This window comes from Alosa pseudoharengus, unplaced genomic scaffold, assembly GCF_046254945.1.
Source record: "Alosa pseudoharengus isolate Yale_2024_CS ecotype anadromous, Long Island Sound unplaced genomic scaffold, YU_APseudo_1.1 YU_APseudo_1.1_scf_1, whole genome shotgun sequence".
Taxonomy (NCBI): domain Eukaryota; kingdom Metazoa; phylum Chordata; class Actinopteri; order Clupeiformes; family Clupeidae; genus Alosa; species Alosa pseudoharengus.
In genome coordinates, this window is record NW_027468564.1 from 18086568 (window position 1) to 18110955 (window position 24388).

General features: G+C 39.2%; 1 protein-coding gene across 1 annotated transcript; it reads right to left on the reverse strand.

Annotated features, from left to right (window-relative positions):
- Positions 1-1411: 1411 nt before the first annotated feature.
- Positions 1412-24003, reverse strand: LOC143123298 (4-galactosyl-N-acetylglucosaminide 3-alpha-L-fucosyltransferase 9-like). The gene is made up of 2 exons (XM_076284635.1): positions 23967-24003; positions 1412-3429 (listed from the first exon to the last, which is right to left on the reverse strand). Exon 2 carries the CDS (start codon positions 3411-3413, stop codon positions 2283-2285), a length of 1131 nt encoding a protein of 376 aa, XP_076140750.1. The 5' UTR covers positions 3414-3429; positions 23967-24003; the 3' UTR covers positions 1412-2282.
- Positions 24004-24388: the final 385 nt, after the last annotated feature.

Sequence of the window (24388 nt, forward strand, 5' to 3'; positions counted from 1 at the left end):
TTGCTGGGGCACAGGCCCCCAACTCCCAATACATAAAAAAAAATGTGCGCGCAATATGAAATAAATGGCTAGCCTACGGGTAGGCTACAAGCTTCAAAATCATTATTGTCACTGTCATACTGTAGGACCAGCACTCTCTCCCTCAATTGTTCTAAGAACCACTAGCCAGCAACATCCAAACACATAGGCATAAGTAGGCCTATACTCACTGCATGAATTTAATAGGCTTTCCTACTAACACAAGGGAAAGCTTAGTCAAAATTGAGATATACTTCCCTCCCAGGCAAGGGTCCTATAGTCATCCTGGCAATACTGCAGTTCTTAAAACTTCTTCGTAAATAGCCTACTAAAGCCTTCATATTGACTTTTGGTGATAATTTCCAAATGTAGCCTATAATCTACACAGAGTCTGTGTAGATTATTATAGGCTACATTTGCAAATGCAGCAAACTTATTTAAGTTTGCCATCAAACCATTGATCAAATCACAGCACTGGCTACCAACATAAATGTGAGAGCAGCGTTAATGTTACCGTTAATGAAGGCAATTATCATACCTCCCTCGTCCTCCTCATCCCTCCTCACTGTTCCTCTCCTTCTGCCTCTGTTCAGGAAGAATTTTCTGATGAAAAATGACTCTGAATAGTTTATCAGAAGGCTATGTTTAGTTTTACAGTAGGACAGCTTCACAAACAGTATAGGCTACTTTTACAGGACTCTCTCTACACTATACGTAAATCATTATTAATTGTCCGCATGTGTGCATGCAGCCTACGCATGGTGTGAGTGTGTGTGTCAGGGAGAGAGCACAAGCTGGTAAACTGTTGCTAAATTTAAGCTACAAATTTGACGCTAAGCATTAGAACATATGCTAATATGCTAATTATGTGGGCAACATTCTCTAACATCGATCAACTTGTCATATTTTCTGTCAAACAAGTTGTGAATTTGTTGTAACATTAAAACAGGGGACGACTTACTCTGCACTCAAAGAGATGTGATGAGCTCCAGCGGTTTCCACTGTACAACGAAACACTCGGAAGAATCATGTGAATGATTTTCATTGGTTGTTGCGTTCAATCTTACCCAGCTACAGAGGTGCTATTTCCTGATTTCCTGGCTATTATGGCCCCTTTCTTTTTTTCCTTGTTTGTTTTTTATTGGCTGGTAAGTGACAGGCTCGAGTCATGACTAAAGCAGGCACGGAGATGCGCTCATGAATGCCATTTCCAGCGAGAGCAGCGCTAGAATTTTACTGGGGCACTGGAGACTTTTACTAAGGCACGTGCCCCAGTGAATAAGGTCTAGTGACGCCCCTGGTTTGCTGTCAATGATTGACTTGCATTTTACAATGATACACCAACTTTTATTTTACTCTGACCAAAGTACAATTCTAAATGGTTAGTTGCAAATACAGTTGATTCCTTGGGAAATACATTTAAAATCTCAATGGAAATTACCTGGTTAAAGAATACATAAATAAAGTTGTGCAAATGAAACCAAATGAGGCTTGGTGCACTGGAAGAATAACAGCAACATAGTCAAACCCAGCTGAGTGTTTTTATTGGATTTAAACACTTAGGTAGCTTTAAACTCTTACACCATACAGCAACAATGCTTCACAAGAACAGTCAAATATTCCAGATGCCCATGGAGCCCTGGGTTCAATTGTAAGCCTCCTGACTCCCCATCTTTCTCTCTCTCCCATTTGTTTCCTGTTGTTCTTCACAGTCCTGTCTGAAAAATGCCCCTTAAAGATCACCACTGGTGCCCCTTGACATTTCCATTGAACCACCAGGAGAGGTCATGGACTACATTAAAGGCTTTTTCATTTATATAGATCACCACTGATGCCCCTCGACATCACCATTGAACCACCAGGAAAGGTCATGGACTACATTAAAGGTGTTGTCCCTTATATAGATCACCACTGCACTGCAACAACTGCTTATCTAACAAAATCTAACCAAGTGTTAGATTTTATATCAATCTTATATCAAGATAAAAAAACTAGTTGGTATTGTTTTCAGTATAAAGAGACTTTAGCGCTTTCTTGGGAAATCATTTGACTTAATTTAAAAAATAATTTTTTTCCTAAAAACATGCAAATTTGTCTGCTAGTGCGTTGAGCAAATTTGTCTTGATAAGACTCCTTAAAATAAGTTAAAGTCTTCTTAAATTAAGTCAAAATGATCTTTTGAGAGGCCGCTAGGTAAGTCTTTTCATACTAAAAACAATACCAAATAGATTTTTTAATCTTAATATAAGATCAATAACACTTGGTTAGAATTCATTTTTTGCAGTGTGATGCCCCTCGACATCACCATTGAACCACTCAGAGAGGTCATGGACTACATTAAAGGTGTTGTCCTTGGCGATGTGGTCACAGGCTGTGCAGATTGGCTGCATGTGGCGCTTGACCAGAAGGTGAGGCGTCGCTTTGAAGTGTCGCCTCCACGCAAAGTAACGCCTGTACTCGGCATCGTTACGGTCCAACTCCAGCAGACGCTCAGCCAGAGCCTTTGGATCCGGGAAGTCGTTGACGTGGATAAAGGAGTCTGCGGGCACATACTGCTCGTAGTTCTCTCGGGAGGTGCCCAAGACCACCGGCACAGTTCCGGCGACCATTGGTATGTTCAGCTTTTCGGTGATGTAGTCTTCGTGAATGGAGTTCTCGAAGGCCAGGTAGAACTTGCAACTGCCAATCGTCGAGTAGTAGTCTTCGTCCCTCAGAGGAATTGCCCCAGCGGCGGCTTTTCCGTAGAGGGTCACCCTGATGTGTTTCCTGAGTTCGTGGTAGTACATCAGTCGGGTGGAGGCACCAGTGCCAGTCATGCTGTTGCTCAAGATCCAGCAAACCAACTTGTCCTTCCGGGGTAGCGTGAACTGCTCCGACTGACCCCTCACGATGCTCAGCTCGTAGCGGGAGGTGATGTCCGAATCTCGCCTGTACGTCAGCGTGAGGTTGAACAGGCTGTCCAGCCCGGCCTCCTTGACCGTGTTGGCGGGGGACTCCGCGTTGTACCAGATCCACTTCTGGAACGGCGGCCGCGGAAGCGCCGTGGGCAGATTGCTGAGGTCCCGCGCGATGCTCTTGTGGAAGAACAGGATTGCGTCGGCCGCGCGGTCGTCGGTGATGACGCAGCCGTCTATGCCGAAGTGGGTCAGGCAGTCGGCGGAGTCAAAGCTAATCCCCATGGGCCACCACCAGACCAGCAGGATGGGCTTCTCCGACTGAGCCCTCCGCCCCGACACAACGTCGCCCTCCGCAGCTGCAGGCGGATCTTGGCCGTCTGCTGGACAGAACCAAGGCGACCGAGAGGCCGTGAGGTTCAGAAGCCACGTCAGAAGTCCACAAGTAAGGAAAAGCACTAACAGGAGCACTGTCATGCGTTTTGGGGTTTGAGGATCCATTGTGTCCTGAAAATAACTGCAAAGAAATGTAGAGCGATGGATTAATACAGGATTTACATGTGTTCATTAAGCTGACACCTCTATCCAACGCGAATCACATACAGAATGTCAATGATATTACAAGGGCCATTGTCCCCAGAGCAACTTGGGAGCAACAAGTGCCTTGCTCAAGGACACAACGATGGAAGCCAAAAATTGAACGCACAACTTTTCAGGCCAAGGTCTTTAATCGCTACGCTACCACCGCCCAGGATGCTGAAGTAAAGATCAATTGAAGACAAATTTTGATTTTTAATATGACTGATATTTAAAGAAACCATGAAAGTTATATGAGATATAGATACTGTACAACCCCAAATCAGAAAAAGTTGAGACGTGGTGTTATATCCAAATAAAAACAGAATGTAAAAATCTGCAAATCTCAAAATCCCATATTTAGCTGCAAAAAGGACATGGACAACATAAAAAAAGTTGAAAATTGCAAATTTGATTATTTCTAGGGCTGTCAAAATAACTGATTAATTTCGATTAATTAATTTGAGAAAAAATAACTGATTAAAAAAAATAACGCAGATTAATCGATTCTGTATGACCTTTGACCCCGAGCCGTTGTAGTCAGTAACCATTAGACTGTAAAAAGAAGGAGAGAAAAGAAAATGTCTAGATCATTGATTGGACTGCAATGTCTGCAGCAAGGAATTTGCATATCACCGGAGTTCATCAACTCTAAAGTCGCACATCAATGCAAAGAAATAGACATTGAGGGGAGTGTTCATTTATTTTCATTGTGTCCCCTAGGTTATATCTGTGGCCTGAAATACCTTGTATATGAAAAAAAAACTTCTTCCCGAAGCACTTTTGAATTTATTTCCTCAGCATATTAGGTCATATCATAGATTATTATGGCCATTATTAAAATAATAATAAAAGAGTTTTTGAACTTTAATGTCATTAATGCTGATTATTCAATGATTCATTTGAATTTAAATATTTAAAATACTTTTACAGCAAATATTATATATGCGATTAATTTAGATTAATTAATCACAGAGTATGTAATTAATTAGATTATTTTTTTTAATCGATTGACAGCCCTAATTATTTCATATTAATTTTGAATTTAATGCTAGCAACATTTTTCAAAAAAATTTGGGACAGGGGTATATTTACCACTGTGCGGTTTAACCTCTTCATTTGACAAAATTCTGTAAATGTTTAGGAACTAAGGAGACCAGTTGCTAGAGTTTTGAGAATTAAATATTGTCCCATTGCCCGATATAAGATTTCAGTTGTTCAATAGTATGGGGTATTCTTAATCATGTTTGTCATCCCGTAATGCACTAATTTGACAGGTCTGGACTACAGACAGGCCATTTTAGCACCTGGACTCTTCCTCTATTATGGAGAAATACTATTTAAATATGTGTGCAATTCATTTTGTCATTGTTTGCCTGAAATATTCAATGAGACCATGGCCATCCAATATTGTTATTGTAATATTGTCAGCTATATCCCTTGTTTGCAAATATTTCTCTGGATTCTCTGAATATCTCAATGACATTATGGACTTTAGATGATGAACTCCCCAAATACTTCATAATTTTCATTTCCCATCATTTGTCCACACAGGTACAAAAAAAAGACTCTTTTCACCCAATCATATTGCCAGTTTTCCTTATTAGTTGTGAAATATTCCTCCTTTCGTTTTCTTTATCATTACAAAACTTTTCCAGCATTTTGTTGCCCCCGTCCCAGCATTTTTGGAAACGTGTTGATAGTATCAAATTCAAAATGAACATATGTTTTCCATGAAATAGTCAAATTTGTCATTTTCAACATGATCTGTTGTCTTTTTGCAGCTAAATATGAGTTTACAAGATTTGCAGATTATTACATTTTGTTTTCATTCGCATTTTACAAGACATCCCAACTTTTTCTGATTTGGGCTTGTATATTGTGCTTCTTTCTCTCTCTCTCACTCTCTCTGTACACGTGTGCCCGTTTGTGTGGCAAACGACAAGAAAGTTAAAGCTTTACTGACAGTGGAGGACACCTTCAACAAGACATGGTAAACACAAGGGTAGTCTCGCTCACACACAAAGGACTCCATTTGACATTTTAACTTATTCCAGTGTCACAGTGTTGCTCGGAGTGTTGACGGGCTCAGAGTTCAGTGAATGGTTGTGTTGGTATAAAGCAGTGTTTCTCAAACTTTTTTTCTGGGAACCCACTTTTTAAAAATGACAGACTATCGCGACCCAACTCGTGACTTTGGTAGTTAACAAACTAGATCAGTGGTTCTCAAACTTTTTCTTTCATTTCCCACTTTGATCAAGGGGGCATTCTCGAGCCCCACCTGTCCCTCATCGCTCTAAGAATTGTCAAAAAAGTATATTATTGACCAATATAGACCAATATCACTTTTAAACGTGGATCAGAAGATTTTTACTTTTTTGTTAAGGATCGCTTACTGGGTGATAATGTCCGGCGCACTTTGGATATTATAGATTATGCATTAAGAGAGAGATATATAATACACCTTCTGTCAAAAATGATGGATGGCCCTAATTAAATAAAAAATGTGCTGATTCAGGGGGGCGGGGCTAGGGGCCAGGGGGCGTTACCTTCCAGATCATTCTTGATCACGTGAGGTAGGCGTATCTTATGACGTCATGATGGGAGGTCTTACTTTCTGCAGGCGTGTCTTATGACGTCGTGCGAAGGGGGGGGACCGGCCTTGTTTCTTGAACTTTTGGACGTCTGGAACTATTAGATTTAGAGAACATTTAGACTTTAAAATTTTACTTTTAAAATGTATAAAAGAAGTAATACTTTTTAAAATGTGTTATTGAAAAATAAAAAGAAATTAAAATAAAACTCTGTAAAGCACAACAGAGTTGAACAGAATTTGTGTGGAGCCTGTGTGGCGTGCGTGACTTGCGAGGGCTCTGAACCCAGCCTGGGCCTAGTAGTAGCAGTAGAGGCGGGCAGGCAGGCAGAGTCCTGGGGATGCCTGCGAGAGAGTCTGAGTTCAGAGTCTGGAGCTCCTATAGTCGCACGTCTTCTCCCTCGGATGGTTTGGCTGCAAATGACTGAAAAACGGGAGATGTGGAGGGGGCGTGATTAAACAAATGGGAGGAATCAAAAAATCAAAAAAACAGGCACAGCAGGGGGTAGGGGCTGAACTTGCACATGCACATGTATGTTGCAAACGCAGGGGCATTCCTTAAGCATTAAGACACGCTGGGCCATCAAGGACGAGGGTCGTAAACACAGAGAGGATAAAAGGAGCAGATGCAATCGGGCCTGGGCAACCTTTTTAAAATTCTCCTTCTCTGCAGCATCAGCGCACATAAGAGGTGAAACCTAGGCTACACATTGTGTGAAAATGGCTGAGCAGATACAATCGGGCCTGGGCAACCTTTTTAAAATTCTCTTTTAAGCCTTATGGCATGCGGTTGAAAGTTCAAGCACAATAGGGGGTAGTGTAGGATTACATACATGTAGCCTATGTTGCAAACACAGACATTCCTTAAGCATTAAGACACGCTGCGCCATCAAGGACGAGGGTCGTAAAAACAGAGAGCCGGTTACCGAGAGGATGAAAGGAGCAGATACAGTCTTCTATGTTTCAGCTAGAGAGAAAGAGCAAACACGACTGAGAGAATGAGCGGTAGTGCCAGCGGCAGTGAGGAAGAGGTGCTCATTATTGATATGGATGTTGTTGCGGGACCGTCTAGTGAAGTAGTCACTCCTCAAAACAGGATTTCTAAACCTAAGGCTTGGCGAACGCTCCAGCAAGGAAAAAACCGAGACCCATTTTTACCTCCAGATATCAAGATCCTCCTCCTCCCAACGAGTTAGGAGGAAAAGAGAGATGGTGTATTATCATTTTAGGCTACGACTTTTATTTTCAGTTGGGGCAACTGAGTCTGTAGGCCTATAGTCTACTGTGACGGAACAGATCGAGGGAGCTCCTCCAGACAACACCGTCATTTTGATATCTTACAATTGGAAAACGTGTCAAGAGATCGTCACTAACTGTTTGAAAGGTAAAACGGAGGGATCTGAGAGTATCTCTGCGATGTGGTGCTCTGTACCTACAGATGATGAGAACGTGTATATCAGGTGTTTTTGTTGCCTGAAGAATGAAACCCAGCTGTCTTTCTTTACACTCTCTCGTCAAGTGGGTGAGGATGAGGAAAACGCTGTAAATTGTGATTAGTTCACTTCACTTAAAAGCTGTGAAAACCTGTTGCCTTAGAAAAAGTAAGTAAATTAACTTGGTTTGTTGTACTGTATATTGTATATAATATTCTGAGTTGTAAGTTCATACGAAAGTTGTTGTTACTCACACACTCACAAACACACACACACACACACACACACATTCATATGTACATGTATACACACACACACACATTCAACAAAATGTAGTCATTCAAACTAACTTGAGCTTCAAACTAACTTGCTTGCTTACTTAAAGATTATTAAGTAATTATTCCAGTTGTTAATACAATGTATATAGCACATTAACTTCCACAATTTTGCATTGACATAGAATGTAATGCTAAACTGTTTTCATTCAAAACATGACAATATTTACCACAAACATTACAGAGTGTGCACCCTGCATGTATGAAACTCAGGCTTTTAATACACATTTTTAGTTTGTGCAGAAGGTGATGTTGGAGTTAGCCTTAAGGGGTTGCATGAGAAATGTATGTTAGATTGTGTAAAATACCCTATATGTATATTGGGTTTATAGGCATATTAAGGCTTGCATCTGCATAATCTATCTTTAATAATCAATTTTTCTGATTTTTCATAAAGCCAGATTGTATTTGAGTATATACTGTAGACATATCAGCCTCACTACTTTAACTAAAGCAAACATTTTATATTCAACAGTTAATATTGAGATTGGATGTCAGTTGTCAATAAAAGACTGCGTCGTTACATTCCTTGTGTCACTGATTCCTTATGTCATTGTCTTCTGCCTCACACATTCTTTATACATACATAGCACCGAACCCTCATTATAGCCCCAAAATGAACACGGAATTCTACTAAACATAGCATTCTACCTTGTTTTGAAGGGACTGGTTGTTTTTGAATGGTCTGGCACTTGCCTAAAGCTAGCCTCTAGTGTGAATTTGGTGAGGTTTCACGTGTACTCTTCAGTTTAGAGATTGAGGTGTCTGATGCTCTGTGTTTCCGTGTGATAGTGAGGCCTTGCTGTTCCGGACAGTATTATTTGGCGACCTTCAACATTTTATCCATTCCTACTTGTGATAATAAACTGTATAAAATAATAAACTCTCTCGTTCAATCCTTTAAGCAATAATAAGCCTAATAAGGCTCATTTCCATAACGTTACACTTTCTTCATGGAATGGTGGGCATTTCATTCATTCATCATTGCTCTGTAAGCATTCTTGCGTTGCGTTCATTTCTGAACAGAATTCACAATCAAATTGACAGATTCACATTGTCAGATTGAGATGGGTTTTTTTTTTTAAATGTTTATGTGCACTGAGTAATACTTACTTGACTTGACTTACTTACTTAGTATAACTTCATCTAGATAAGTTCCTTTACTTGTCTTTTCCAGGCAATCGGTTTCTAAATTGTTTAAAGTGTAGTTGTATAGTTAACACATCAGATTTTACAGTGTACATTACTGTGTGTACATGATTCAAGTGTAATCGGATCATTTGGTGTGTTTGTGATTTGACAACAAAATAGAGTTTCATTTTAAAACAAGTGTTTCATTTTGTAAAAGATCCGAGGGATTCTGTTATTTGGCTGTGGCGGCTGTGTGTTAATTGTGTTTTTCGGAAAAAAAAAATTGAATTTGAAATTTCAAAATTCTGCTTAAGCAATGGAAGGAAAAAAACTGTAACAACAGTTCTGCTCACACCGTTCTCTAACCATTTGCTCCACGATCTTACGAAGCCCCCTTTAGTCAAATAAATCTCCTCAGGTTGTAATTTTAGGCTATTCTCTTTTGACAACTCAACTGTTTTGACAACAACTTTGTTTTCTGGAGATTTTAATCATTTTACATCTCTGAATGACAATATATCTTGTTTTATACTTTGAGAATCCCCACATTTTTTTGTTTAGATCAGAAAACCGCATCGGAAATCAGTTTCCGTCCTTTAATAGAGCATTGTTCAATTTCCAATAACCTCATAGTGATGGAAAATCTGAGGGGTCTGTTTATCCGGACAAATAGCAGACTGGGGAAACGTAAGACATGATCAATCCACGATTTGAGCGTTACGTTTTTTATTTGACATAGTGATGTCCAAACCTCCTGCACATATCTGTACATACAGTACTGTGCATATCCGTCTATATGGTTTTCTTATAATCATTTCTTATAATATATTCTGTAAATAAGCTGCATACATCTATAGTATTCTTACTACTATTATAAAGTTACTGCTACTTCATTGCACATATCTGTAGCCTACATGTTGTTCATACATTGTTCATATGCTATATAGGCCTACTGCTAATACGCTGCACATATTTACCTTCTGGGTTTACCTTCTGTAAACCAGCTATTCTTTTCAATTTCTTGTCCTGTCCGTCTATAATTTATATATCACATTGCACTTTCCTGCTTTTTTTACACTTCTGGTTAGACGCAAACTGCATTTCGCTAACTTTGTACTTGTACTCTGCATAATGCCAATAAAGTTGAATCTAATCTAAGACCCAGCAATTCAAGTTGAATCTAATCTAAGACCTATACGTAAGTCAAGCACCACACTGGCAAATTTGCAGTGCATGTATTTGAGTCCTACTGCACTCTTTGTGTTGCACTCTGTGCATGTAAAATGTGCTATATACATACTTACTTACTTACTTAACAGAGCGCACAAACTTTCTTTTCAAAAAGCTGACGCAGAGCGCACAAACTTTCTTTTCAAAATAGCGGACATAGCATTTTTCTCAATTTTATAGCGACGCAAGGGGTGATTGATGACATTTTTGGGGGTGTGTCTTACATAGGCATGTTAGTTTTTCACAGTGTTTCATTGGTTGATAACAGTTCAGGGGGGAGTGTTGTAACATAAAGACATAAAAAGCATCGGGTAGGTGTGTACCGAGTAACTAACTTTCAAGACAGTCAAACCAATAACTTGTCAAGAGTTTCTGGACCTGTATTTACAAGGATGGCCGAATCGCATACACCAAGAGTATCCGTTTCCAAGTAAAGAGTTACGCTCACGTCGGTTAGCAACAGGCTAATGGATCCTGAAATAACTTTTGCCATCCTAGAGTGCCCCCCATACTCATCTCTGTGGTCCATCATGCAGAGGTCAGACTGTGAGGGTCCCTAATACAGTTCACTGATTCTTGGGAATTTGTATAAAACAGGTTTTAATTTTGAAAATAAAAAGTTTGTGAAATTATAACATCTGAAGGTACATCATTATAGACCAAGGTATTGGCTGTTCAGCAATGTACTGGTGCAACCTCCTCATTTTATATTTTCCTATAAGTAAATTTATATCATTATATGGGAGAAAAATCACTTTCAGTGACATTATACACAATACTACGCATGAATGCAGGTACAATAAATGATAACATTAAATCATCTTCATATTAAAAACACATTCATATCAAAACATGAAAGTATCTTGCATTCATATCAATATACTTATGCAAAACATGCTCTTTATGTAAGTGTAAATAATAAAACACTTTGATTTACAATATTTTGCCCGAGTAGCCACATTGTGTATATGCAGAAGAAAAAAAAATATTAACTTGCATGATAGGTGGTCAACACTAATAACACTTTTATTTTATCTATATTACAGCAATATTTGACTTAGTGACATTTCACACAAAAAACCTTGCATGCTTTCAAGTTTATGTCAAAGAGTGATGAAAATTCCCCTACTGAAAAAAACAGCCTGACCAGCTAAAGGTGGTTTGCTGGTTGACCAGCTTGTTGACCAGCTTGTTTGACCACCCTATGATGGTTGACCAGCTAGACCAGCAAATCTCTTGCGAAAACATACCTTCAGCTGGTTTACCCACCTAACAATGGTAATTCAGCTGGTTTTGCTTGTCGTACCACCTCAAGCTGGTCATTTTAGCTGGTGTTGCTGGTCTACACTGCTGGTTTAACTGGGCGTGCCAGCTTATGTTGGTCAAACCAGCATGACCATCTTACACCAACAATGTCAAGCTTGGCAGGCTGGTCACCAGCATGACCATCTTGCACCAGCTGTATCCCACACGACAGGCTGGTCAAACCAGCATGACCAGCTTCCTCAGATGGTCACGCCAGCATATCCAGCTGGTGGTCCAACCAGCTACACCAGCAAAGACCAGCAAGAGCTGGAAGAAAACCAGAAAAGACCAGCTAAAACCAGCTACCAGCATAAGCTGGTTTCTAGCTGGTTTTTTCAGCAGGGACACTCTCTGCTTACCGTCACCGTTACAAATGCATAGAGAATGTTACAAGACTCCCCAGCTCTATGTGTGCTTGTCACTTAAGGTTTTACAAAATTACTAAAGTCATTGCAGTAACCATGGACGGATTAAACAAATATGGCCCCCTGTGCACAATATCAAAAAAGGCCCCCCCTCCCCCTGACCGCGACGCGTGCGGGCGCGTTTGCGCATGCGCGTGCAAATGACGTGTGCGTGCAGCCAGCGTGTCTCTCTTTGCTGTCGCTGTGCAGGCTGGTGCACAATTTCACACAATGAAAATGTAGTACATTATGTCATATATTATAACTCAGGCCCACACAGAAATGAATTCCAGCAGCTGTTTTTATTATTAGGTGTAATCTCCCTTTGCTGGCCAAACAGTCTACAGCAACATTTTTCACTAAACGGACCGGACAACAGTTGTCATATTTCTGACGGACCGGTAGCAGGGACGTTGATAGTATTTTGTGAGAGGTGGTGCTGATCATATTACGGGGGTCTCCCCCGGGAAAATTTCGAAATTCTGGCTGTTAAATATACCCTTTTAACGCAGTTTGGAAGGGGCATACAAACTTTAACAGAGCAAGCAGGGCCCGTTTTCTGTCTGACTCAGGTGACGTGAACATTGGCTACCTGCATGATAAGGTTTTCACTTCACTGCTGCTTGACACTACCTTGGAGACATATTTCACGTTAACAGTGGAGATGTTAGCAAAACTATAGCTTTTGGTAAATGGAGATGCAGATCATCTCCCTAATTAATTTCTTTGCGCAACAGCCCACATTATGCGCTCACTCATTATCTGTCATCGGCATCGCCATAGGCTATTTGCTACGATATAAGCTACTGTTAGGCCTACAACAAGTCGCGATTTATTAGGCTATCCAATCGCTATGCTGTTTTCATGAACATTGCAGGAACTTCATTCACCTACCCACGAGTGGGTCAGTTTCACTTTCGCAAACACGCATACATTGAATGAGCACTCATAGCCTACCACTTCCACCTAATGTTATGCCTCTATATTTTATGAATTAAGAAGTATTTATTGATCAGGAAAACATTTAGTTTATTTTTCTTTCGGTCCGCTGTTCCATAACACCATTCAGTTGTGCCGCAAATTAACAGACAGAAGCATGGCAATTTTTTTTTTTAAATCCGAGGGCCTCTTTGGACACTGTAGTTAGACAGAGACACTGTAGTTTCTTTGGAAACAATCAGAATAACTGTACTGACACAGAGTTACAAAGGCTAGCATATAGATTTTTTTTCTGTCGGATTACAAGCATCTCTGAACTGACCACATTTCAACCCTCTAGGTCACTTGATACGACTTAGAAACACAACCGAGCCCTAGCACCAGGTATTGTGGAGCTGTGTGCAACAGTAGATCAATATAGAATGAAAATGTGGGTACCATTATTTGCCAAGATATGCTCATGCGTTTCGTAAAATGCCCTATGGAAACTCCCCATAGGACTATTGGTTATCCAAAATGCATACTGACAATCAAATGCTTACATGCATATGAACCCCTTTTGTGTAGAAGCATAATCTTGGTCTCAAATGAAAGATAACACTCTGAAGTTTCTTGTAGACTATTTGAATTGTATGTCAGGGTTTCTGATATAGAATGACTACACAAAATATGGAATAATTACACAAAAGTCTCATTTTTTTCCATTTTCTTTGTTGCTTCAATGGGTGTGTATAAGATGGACTATACATCTGCACATCGAATATTGGATAAAACAGCATGAAGATTCCATTTCTATGGATTCCTGTGAATATGTCAAGACCCAATATGCTGAATCTACTTATTGCTAAGGATACACACTGCAGCTAGAAGATAGGGAAGCACCAAAGGTGATGGAGGGGGAGGAGGGCATTTTTGATGAAATTTAAGTGAGACATAGTAAGATTAATCTGACAATGTAAAGCACTATACAGATTGTACATGAAAAAAGTTGTCATGTTTGGATTCCCACCAAGAGTCCAAGCTTTCAAATGGTGTATACCATTACCATGCTACATAGCAATACGGTGCATACAATTGGTTTAGAATGTTGGGGGAGGGGGGATAACCGTCTCGCCAGCGGGGCACTGAGGACGGAGTAGCATGACCTCTCTTTCTGATACCCGTTGAAAAGTTGAACTGCATGGAACTGACAGGGATTATTTTTTTGTTTTTTATAAATTCAACAACAAAATAGCATGGCATATCATACCATACTGATAGATTTTGCTCTTCTCAAACACAATGTAGTCGGGTGAGATGTTTACAACTACATGACCTTTTATCAGTCCAGTTGCAGTAGCCCTAGATCCCAACCACAATTGATGATTTTGAATTGATTTTATTCCGATGAAACAGAATGTATGGCTGGTGCTACAAAACTTTTAACCTCTGTAGCACCGGTGTTACTTGCAAAAAAGTTAACGTACAGCCCTGATCATGCTTACTGCATGCATCCACATACCAGGCTTCTTTCACCAACACTAATGTTATAACGTTACCATCCTTTTTGAATTAGCGCATATGTTTGGCTTACCATGTTAGTCTATGTTAGTCTATGCTCATATCTATAAGCTAACACTGCTAGTTAGGAAAATTATGTTTGTGAAAGCTGGCTTCCACAAAAAACTTAACATTTACATGGGAAAAGATAGATAAAACACACAAAACATCCTTTCCTTAACATCTATCACAATAGTCATTATTGAAAGCATTTGAACACCATTTAATGATAGCCTATTGCTAATTGAACCAATATGTTTCTTATTGAATGTTTGCCACAGTGCTCACAATTGTTATTTGTTATCTGTTCTTCATGTCATAAATACAGTTTACAATCCAGTTTTCAGAACAATACAATGTATTATTATGAATTAGCATAAGTAGGGGCACTAGATGACGGTTTAAGATGATGTCAGTGATGCATAATTCCTACTGGTAATGACTTTATTTTTTACTATGATGATTTAATATTTGATGATGGGTGCTTTTAATAATGATATTGCTTAATTGTACCTTATATTCCTTGAAAAATGTTTATCTCAGTGTTCAGGATTATTTAACCATTGGTCTAAAAAATAACAAAGTTGTTAAGTAAGAAGCTATTGACTTGAGTGGTATAAGTTTTGGAATTGTATGTTGTAATGAGGCCACTGTCACCGCCATCAGATTAGTGTCCACAGTCAGTTCTAAAGTCACCACCGTCAGAGGGAGTTTTTATTTGTTTTAAATGAATAAGCTTACAATATGTTTCTTCAGTGCTGTTGAGTTATTAAAGTAATAGTCTCTTTTAATACAAAAAATATGTTTGTTGAAGAATTCTGTCCCACGGTCCATTTGCATGCAATTTCTGAGGCCCTCCTCCTTTAAAATGGATTCAACTATTTATACAATTATTATTATTTTCAGAACACATACCCAGGCATATTTGCTAAAAATGTCTATGTGTGTGAACGTATATTTAAAGTTATCATTCTACTTTGAGTATATAGGCATATCAACCAAGTCTGCTTGAAACTGTTTCAAAACAATTATCTTGTAATTAACATGTATATTTTTGTAATGTGTATAAGAATCCTCGACAGATAACCAGTCGGTGACATCTTTGTCAGACAAACGTACACCTGTATCTTTAAATACAGCTTCTTTTAATCTTGTTTTATCGTCGAAAGACCCCTCACTGGATGGTGTATAGTAAACCGCATTTAGAGGGTCCGTCATGATAACCTTTTCACCAAATAATGATTTTGATAACATTTATTGTCACCCACACAAACACATTTACAATGGTAAAGTATCAAACTAGTTTAAAAGCTATCTATAAATAGAAGAAACAAATTTTCATACAAATTAATGATACAAACATCTACAGTATATGTACATACAGCTATTATATGTTGTCTATGACATGTTTTTTCAAATTTCACATACTGTTACATGAAGCGCTTTCAGATATAACCTCCGGAGTACATGCGGAGGTTTGTCAAACGGAGGTCCTACCCTTCGGATGATTCAGATATGATGCTAACCTGCGGACCTAATACTGACCTTATACGGACGTATGTGTGAACGACATACACGCACATTACAGAATCTCCGTGTGGTTGTCGAGTGAGGGGTGGGGGCTTAGAGTTCACAAGATGCGAGATATATGACGCAAAATATATGCGGCCGCTGCCTGTCACAGCTGCTTTTTACAAAGTGTAGCCTATGCATTATAGGCTAAAGAGAAATATATTGTGCGTAGGCTAATACTTGAAGTAGGATAATCACGTAAGTGCGCACATACAGTATTTGTATGTGTGCTTCGAGTAAACACATTTATCTGTTTTCAACGTTATGTGCCAGAATCTGGTTTGCGTTGGAGAGAGAGCATGCACACACTTTATGGTAGGCTACCAGCCAATTCAGTAGGCTAACTCAAGACTTCAAGGCCATCATACAACGTTTTTAAGCAACAAACAAAATACTACATAACAGTGAAGTTTTTTCATGATTTATTTTTTTCCAAAAGCATACTATCCCCATGCAGGCGCGCTGGGACATATTTTTGACCATGGGTGCTGAATAACAAAATAATGGATGTCCAACGATTTCTCCCCTAGCATGATATGATTTGAATTTAGACAGCTACGCCATTTCAACGCGATGTATGAGTAGGCCTAAGAGCGAGAAGTTTTATAATGCCCTTGCCACTCCGACTCATCAATAAAAACTGCGTGCACACACACCAGACCAGCACTTGACTTTACATCATTAAACTATTTCAGTATATTGCTTTTCTGATTGTCAAAACCACACCTAACTTATGGCGTCTCCACTCCACAGCAAAAGTGTCCTAACCACGTTACAGCTGTTTCTATCTGAGCGACTCCAATAGTGAAAGGATTTCAGTGTCATATTTCGGTGGCACTAGCTAAGCTGTCGTGGAACTCGAGATGACATGTCTACAGGTCTCACCAACACGAAATTGTAATTGCAAAAGATGCATCCTACCTCATCTGTTGTACTGTAGTTATTCGAAATTGGGCTTTTCACAATCCAACGATATATCCAAAGTGCGAACTAGTTGGTGATGGTTTATGAAAACTGCAGTATGCATGCTACACGGAGTTCTGACAGGGCTGTGCATGGCCTAATAAGCAGGCAAGATATAACCCACGATCGCCATGGTTTCGTTGTCAATTCGTGTTTGTGGTAATAATGACAGCAACAATAAAACCATCTGTATCTTACGATCTTCATCATTCTTGACAGATCACCAGCCTCCTCTGGATGGTCATATGCATAATTAGCCTATAGCCTACCTTTAGTTTTCATTTAATTTTAAACACGAATCTACTGTCTTTACTGCCGGGAGAGAAAAAAATCCTGTATTCTTTTCTGTAGCCTAATTCTGCCTAAGGTTATCAATGAACAGAAAACCGTGTTGGCTAACAATTTATTAAATACTCCTGTTATTGTCGTCCGTCAACAACGTCGCTGTAGGCTACTGCCTTTTCAGCGCCTTCTGCTTATGATGATTCAGTCTTTTGAATTCGTTTGGCCTTGCCATGCAGTTGTAGGCTACAACGTGCCATTCCCTTCATGTGTTTTATCAAAATGTTGCATGCCCTCATGGACAGTAGCTCCGTGATGTCTGCATCTTTCCATGTCGGAGATTTTCTGGACAGCACTATGCCACTCCATCATAACACTGGCATTTAAGTCAGATTTAACCACATGGACGCACAAAAGAAACGTCACCAACATGCCCTCTCACTAGGTGTGATTTTAACCGCATGTTCTACGCCTCGTTCAGACACAGCACATTTACATAATGTCCGGAGGAAATACTAGGTCGGGGGTAGTATAAACACCGGGTGAATTCGGACTTCCATATGACCGGTTATGTCGTTCAGATATACGGCCCCACCGTTTAACATCGGCAGAACCTCCGGTCTTACACGTATGTCTGAAAGCGCTTATGATATGGTTTGTTAATGGAGGCCCCTACTCTACATACAATAGGTTAGAGCAGTCTTCAGACAATGACCTAGCAAGCATCATTTGTTTTTAAGGGCATTAAGCACTGCAAATTCTATGGTATAACAGAATCTTGAAAAGTCAGAATCTTTTGATTGCCTGTTTCTAACACAATGATCTTTTGAAAAAAGTATTTTTTACACCAACAGTCCAGAGCTTTAATCCAGAGCTTCAGCAATGTTTTCCTTGATTGTAATGTTTCATACACAAGGGCCTCTACAGCACCCCAGGAATTTTGAGGGTTTGCATGAATTCCTTACGTCTGGAAAACACTCGTGATGACTTGTAACAATTCTGGCTTAAAAAGTCTCTGTTTTTTAGATCCCCTATGTGCTTCTGCTAGTAGTAGGCATCCGGACTTCACCGCCGAAACAATTCTCACATAACTTCTCAGCGATGATATGCTGTAGAATGCTGCACACACACGCCTTTAGGATGTTGTAAGGTAGTGACAACCAAATCCGGTAGCTTCAGAGGATTCACAGGTATTTGTTGACGAGACAATCATTGGTGTTTCAGCATTTTCTTCTTCTTGTATGTCTGTCATTTCGTTAAGTCAAACATACTCTTCAGCCATTTCAAGTTTCAAGTTATCGCTGAGACTGAAGTGACCCTTTGCATGCTCACCGTTTAAGCTTCGTAAACGAGGGGCGTTGATTCCAAAGCTGACGATTCACAATCGTTGGCTAGATCAAGGCAACGCATCCGGAAAAGACGCCTCTTGATCCTTTGGTATGCTATCTATCCAAGCCAACACTACATTTGAACAATCTATCAACCTTTTTGAAAACATTACTTAAAACAAGCATGTCTTTCCATAGATACCTCACTTTAGGACCTTGTACGAATTTCTCTACATCATTTTCTGCAGCAAATATTGCTTCAGCATATGTTGCTATTCTGTAGTCATCACTACACAGGTGAATGAACCCCTGTGGTTCTATTTCAAGACAATTAGCATAAATATGGTAACATTTGGTATAGACCGAACTATTCCATGATGCTGTGAAGGTGCTATCCGAAACAGGTAGTTCAAGATCACTCCAAATATCCCTAAACATTATCCAATAGGCAGCACAAAATGAGATGTGTAGCATCCCCTCTGAAAAAAACCAAATACGGTGAAGCCAAAACATATAGCTTCACACTGCATTCTTCTTTGTCAAAAACATAGCCTCCTATGCAACCATCACTCAACATCCATTGGTATTCCAGAGCATTGCTCGGTTTATAAAAAAAGTTTACGAATGTTTCCGGCTTTCCTCTTTTTGATGCAAAAGTTATTTCAGGATCCATTAGCCTGTTGCTAACCGATGTGAGCGTAACTCTTTACTTGGAAACGGATACTCTTGGTGTATGCGATTCGGCCATCCTTGTAAATACAGGTCCAGAAACTCTTGACAAGTTATTGGTTTGACTGTCTTGAAAGTTAGTTACTCGGTACACACCTACCCGATGCTTTTTATGTCTTTATGTTACAACACTCCCCCCTGAACTGTTATCAACCAATGAAACACTGTGAAAAACTAACATGCCTATGTAAGACACACCCCCAAAAATGTCATCAATCACCCCTTGCGTCGCTATAAAATTGAGAAAAATGCTATGTCCGCTATTTTGAAAAGAAAGTTTGTGCGCTCTGCGTCAGCTTTTTGAAAAGAAAGTTTGTGCGCTCTGTTAAGTAAGTATGTATATAGCACATTTTACATGCACAGAGTGCAACACAAAGAGTGCAGTAGGACTCAAATACATGCACTGCAAATTTGCCAGTGTGGTGCTTGACTTACGTATAGGTCTTAGATTAGATTCAACTTGAATTGCTGGGTCTTAGATTAGATTCAACTTTATTGGCATTATGCAGAGTACAAGTACAAAGTTAGCGAAATGCAGTTTGCGTCTAACCAGAAGTGTAAAAAAAGCAGGAAAGTGCAATGTGATATATAAATTATAGACGGACAGGACAAGAAATTGAAAAGAATAGCTGGTTTACAGAAGGTAAACCCAGAAGGTAAATATGTGCAGCGTATTAGCAGTAGGCCTATATAGCATATGAACAATGTATGAACAACATGTAGGCTACAGATATGTGCAATGAAGTAGCAGTAACTTTATAATAGTAGTAAGAATACTATAGATGTATGCAGCTTATTTACAGAATATATTATAAGAAATGATTATAAGAAAACCATATAGACGGATATGCACAGTACTGTATGTACAGATATGTGCAGGAGGTTTGGACATCACTATGTCAAATAAAAAACGTAACGCTCAAATCGTGGATTGATCATGTCTTACGTTTCCCCAGTCTGCTATTTGTCCGGATAAACAGACCCCTCAGATTTTCCATCACTATGAGGTTATTGGAAATTGAACAATGCTCTATTAAAGGACGGAAACTGATTTCCGATGCGGTTTTCTGATCTAAACAAAAAAATGTGGGGATTCTCAAAGTATAAAACAAGATATATTGTCATTCAGAGATGTAAAATGATTAAAATCTCCAGAAAACAAAGTTGTTGTCAAAACAGTTGAGTTGTCAAAAGAGAATAGCCTAAAATTACAACCTGAGGAGATTTATTTGACTAAAGGGGGCTTCGTAAGATCGTGGAGCAAATGGTTAGAGAACGGTGTGAGCAGAACTGTTGTTACAGTTTTTTTCCTTCCATTGCTTAAGCAGAATTTTGAAATTTCAAATTAAAAATTTTTTTTCCGAAAAACACAATTAACACACAGCCGCCACAGCCAAATAACAGAATCCCTCGGATCTTTTACAAAATGAAACACTTGTTTTAAAATGAAACTCTATTTTGTTGTCAAATCACAAACACACCAAATGATCCGATTACACTTGAATCATGTACACACAGTAATGTACACTGTAAAATCTGATGTGTTAACTATACAACTACACTTTAAACAATTTAGAAACCGATTGCCTGGAAAAGACAAGTAAAGGAACTTATCTAGATGAAGTTATACTAAGTAAGTAAGTCAAGTCAAGTAAGTATTACTCAGTGCACATAAACATTTAAAAAAAAAACCCCATCTGAATCTGACAATGTGAATCTGTCAATTTGATTGTGAATTCTGTTCAGAAATGAACGCAACGCAAGAATGCTTACAGAGCAATGATGAATGAATGAAATGCCCACCATTCCATGAAGAAAGTGTAACGTTATGGAAATGAGCCTTATTAGGCTTATTATTGCTTAAAGGATTGAACGAGAGAGTTTATTATTTTATACAGTTTATTATCACAAGTAGGAATGGATAAAATGTTGAAGGTCGCCAAATAATACTGTCCGGAACAGCAAGGCCTCACTATCACACGGAAACACAGAGCATCAGACACCTCAATCTCTAAACTGAAGAGTACACGTGAAACCTCACCAAATTCACACTAGAGGCTAGCTTTAGGCAAGTGCCAGACCATTCAAAAACAACCAGTCCCTTCAAAACAAGGTAGAATGCTATGTTTAGTAGAATTCCGTGTTCATTTTGGGGCTATAATGAGGGTTCGGTGCTATGTATGTATAAAGAATGTGTGAGGCAGAAGACAATGACATAAGGAATCAGTGACACAAGGAATGTAACGACGCAGTCTTTTATTGACAACTGACATCCAATCTCAATATTAACTGTTGAATATAAAATGTTTGCTTTAGTTAAAGTAGTGAGGCTGATATGTCTACAGTATATACTCAAATACAATCTGGCTTTATGAAAAATCAGAAAAATTGATTATTAAAGATAGATTATGCAGATGCAAGCCTTAATATGCCTATAAACCCAATATACATATAGGGTATTTTACACAATCTAACATACATTTCTCATGCAACCCCTTAAGGCTAACTCCAACATCACCTTCTGCACAAACTAAAAATGTGTATTAAAAGCCTGAGTTTCATACATGCAGGGTGCACACTCTGTAATGTTTGTGGTAAATATTGTCATGTTTTGAATGAAAACAGTTTAGCATTACATTCTATGTCAATGCAAAATTGTGGAAGTTAATGTGCTATATACATTGTATTAACAACTGGAATAATTACTTAATAATCTTTAAGTAAGCAAGCAAGTTAGTTTGAAGCTCAAGTTAGTTTGAATGACTACATTTTGTTGAATGTGTGTGTGTGTGTATACATGTACATATGAATGTGTGTGTGTGTGTGTGTGTGTGTTTGTGAGTGTGTGAGTAACAACAACTTTCGTATGAACTTACAACTCAGAATATTATATACAATATACAGTACAACAAACCAAGTTAATTTACTTACTTTTTCTAAGGCAACAGGTTTTCACAGCTTTTAAGTGAAGTGAACTAATCACAATTTACAGCGTTTTCCTCATCCTCACCCACTTGACGAGAGAGTGTAAAGAAAGACAGCTGGGTTTCATTCTTCAGGCAACAAAAACACCTGATATACACGTTCTCATCATCTGTAGGTACAGAGCACCACATCGCAGAGATACTCTCAGATCCCTCCGTTTTACCTTTCAAACAGTTAGTGACGATCTCTTGACACGTTTTCCAATTGTAAGATATCAAAATGACGGTGTTGTCTGGAGGAGCTCCCTCGATCTGTTCCGTCACAGTAGACTATAGGCCTACAGACTCAGTTGCCCCAACTGAAAATAAAAGTCGTAGCCTAAAATGATAATACACCATCTCTCTTTTCCTCCTAACTCGTTGGGAGGAGGAGGATCTTGATATCTGGAGGTAAAAATGGGTCTCGGTTTTTTCCTTGCTGGAGCGTTCGCCAAGCCTTCGCCAGGTTTAGAAATCCTGTTTTGAGGAGTGACTACTTCACTAGACGGTCCCGCAACAACATCCATATCAATAATGAGCACCTCTTCCTCACTGCCGCTGGCACTACCGCTCATTCTCTCAGTCGTGTTTGCTCTTTCTCTCTAGCTGAAACATTTACAGGCGATAAATGCAATGGTCAAAAGTAAACGTCATACGGTTTATTTATTTATTGTAGGCCTATTATTAAAGAGTGTTTTTCATCTAAAGGTTCAACTTCATGTTTATGCACTAGACTAGGTATACTAAGTGCTCTCCCCAATCCGAGACTTTCATATTGCATGTTTGTTTAATGGATGCAAAACAGCCTATTGCTGAATGTCTATGAGGGACGAATGAAGCTGCCTCCCGACCAGGCAACCCCATTCTAAGTAAATGCACACATATTCCCTCACGGGATCAAAAGAGTATACATATCTGTGTTTATAGCCTCCTATGCAGGTGAGACAAGGAAAAGCAGTTTTAGAAAAAATGAGCTCCATGTTAACCTATGGAGAATGACGGCCTGTGGGTCATGAAGGGCAGTTATTTGGATGTGCGGTGGCCTTACCAACGTAAAACAGAGTGAAATAACATTTTGTAGCCTACTATAGAAACATTATATAGGAAACATGTATTATTCTAGCTATATAATAGTGCATGGTATAGGCCTAACCGCGAGATACAGCGCTTCACGATGACGGCATGAGTTAACAGAAGACGCAATCTATCTGAATATCTGCAATCTATCACCTATTTGAAGTAGGCCTATTATTCATGCCACATATTGTGTGTTAGTGTAGGCTACATAGCTTAAACTGTAGGCTATGTTTAAACTGTATTCCAGGCTACAGATAAAAAAATCGCGACCCACAGTTTGAGAAACGCTGGAATAAAGGCTTATCGCCCATTGTCAAGTACTGTTGTGTTCAGACTAACAGGCGTACCATGGACTGCTTGTATGTTGAAATAACCTACCTAAAAATGTGCATGACTTAACCTAGGGTCTATTTACTAACTTCAAACTTTTGGTTGAGAGCAAACTTATGTTAATTGGTGGCATTTTGAGCAAAATTGGTGCCATTTTGATCAAATCAGCACTGCACAGATCTGGCTAAACATAAGGCATGTTTGTATTGAAGGATTCAGCCAGATCTGCGCAGCGCTGCGAGATCAAAGATTAAAATCATCTTAGATAAAATGTAATGCAATCTAAAAGAACAGTATAAGTGAATATGAGGAAAGTTGGACTCACGAGCGAGCGGGCGAGGGAGCGTGTGCGGTGCCTGTCAGCGTGTTCAACACATCGGGTGATAAGACAAAGCCACACCCAGTGTTTCTTCCGCACCGTTTGTATGTGGGCGGGACAATATAAACTTAAAGTTTAACAACATGACAGAAAAACAAACTTGATTAAAGAACACAGTGTCATCCATTATCACTTATCATGAACACATCAAAAGCGTTCATGGTACTGTTAATACTTCATGGTTGAACTGTAAAAGATCCATAAGTTGACAGTGTTATGACTATCATAGTGAATTTTACAGTAAAACCATCAAATTACCACAAATAAATTAATGAGAATAGCAGCACTCTTTTTATGGAAGCCATAGCTATGTAGCTAGGACACCATGTGTGCAGGAAGACCATCTTACTCAATTTAGCTCTAATATT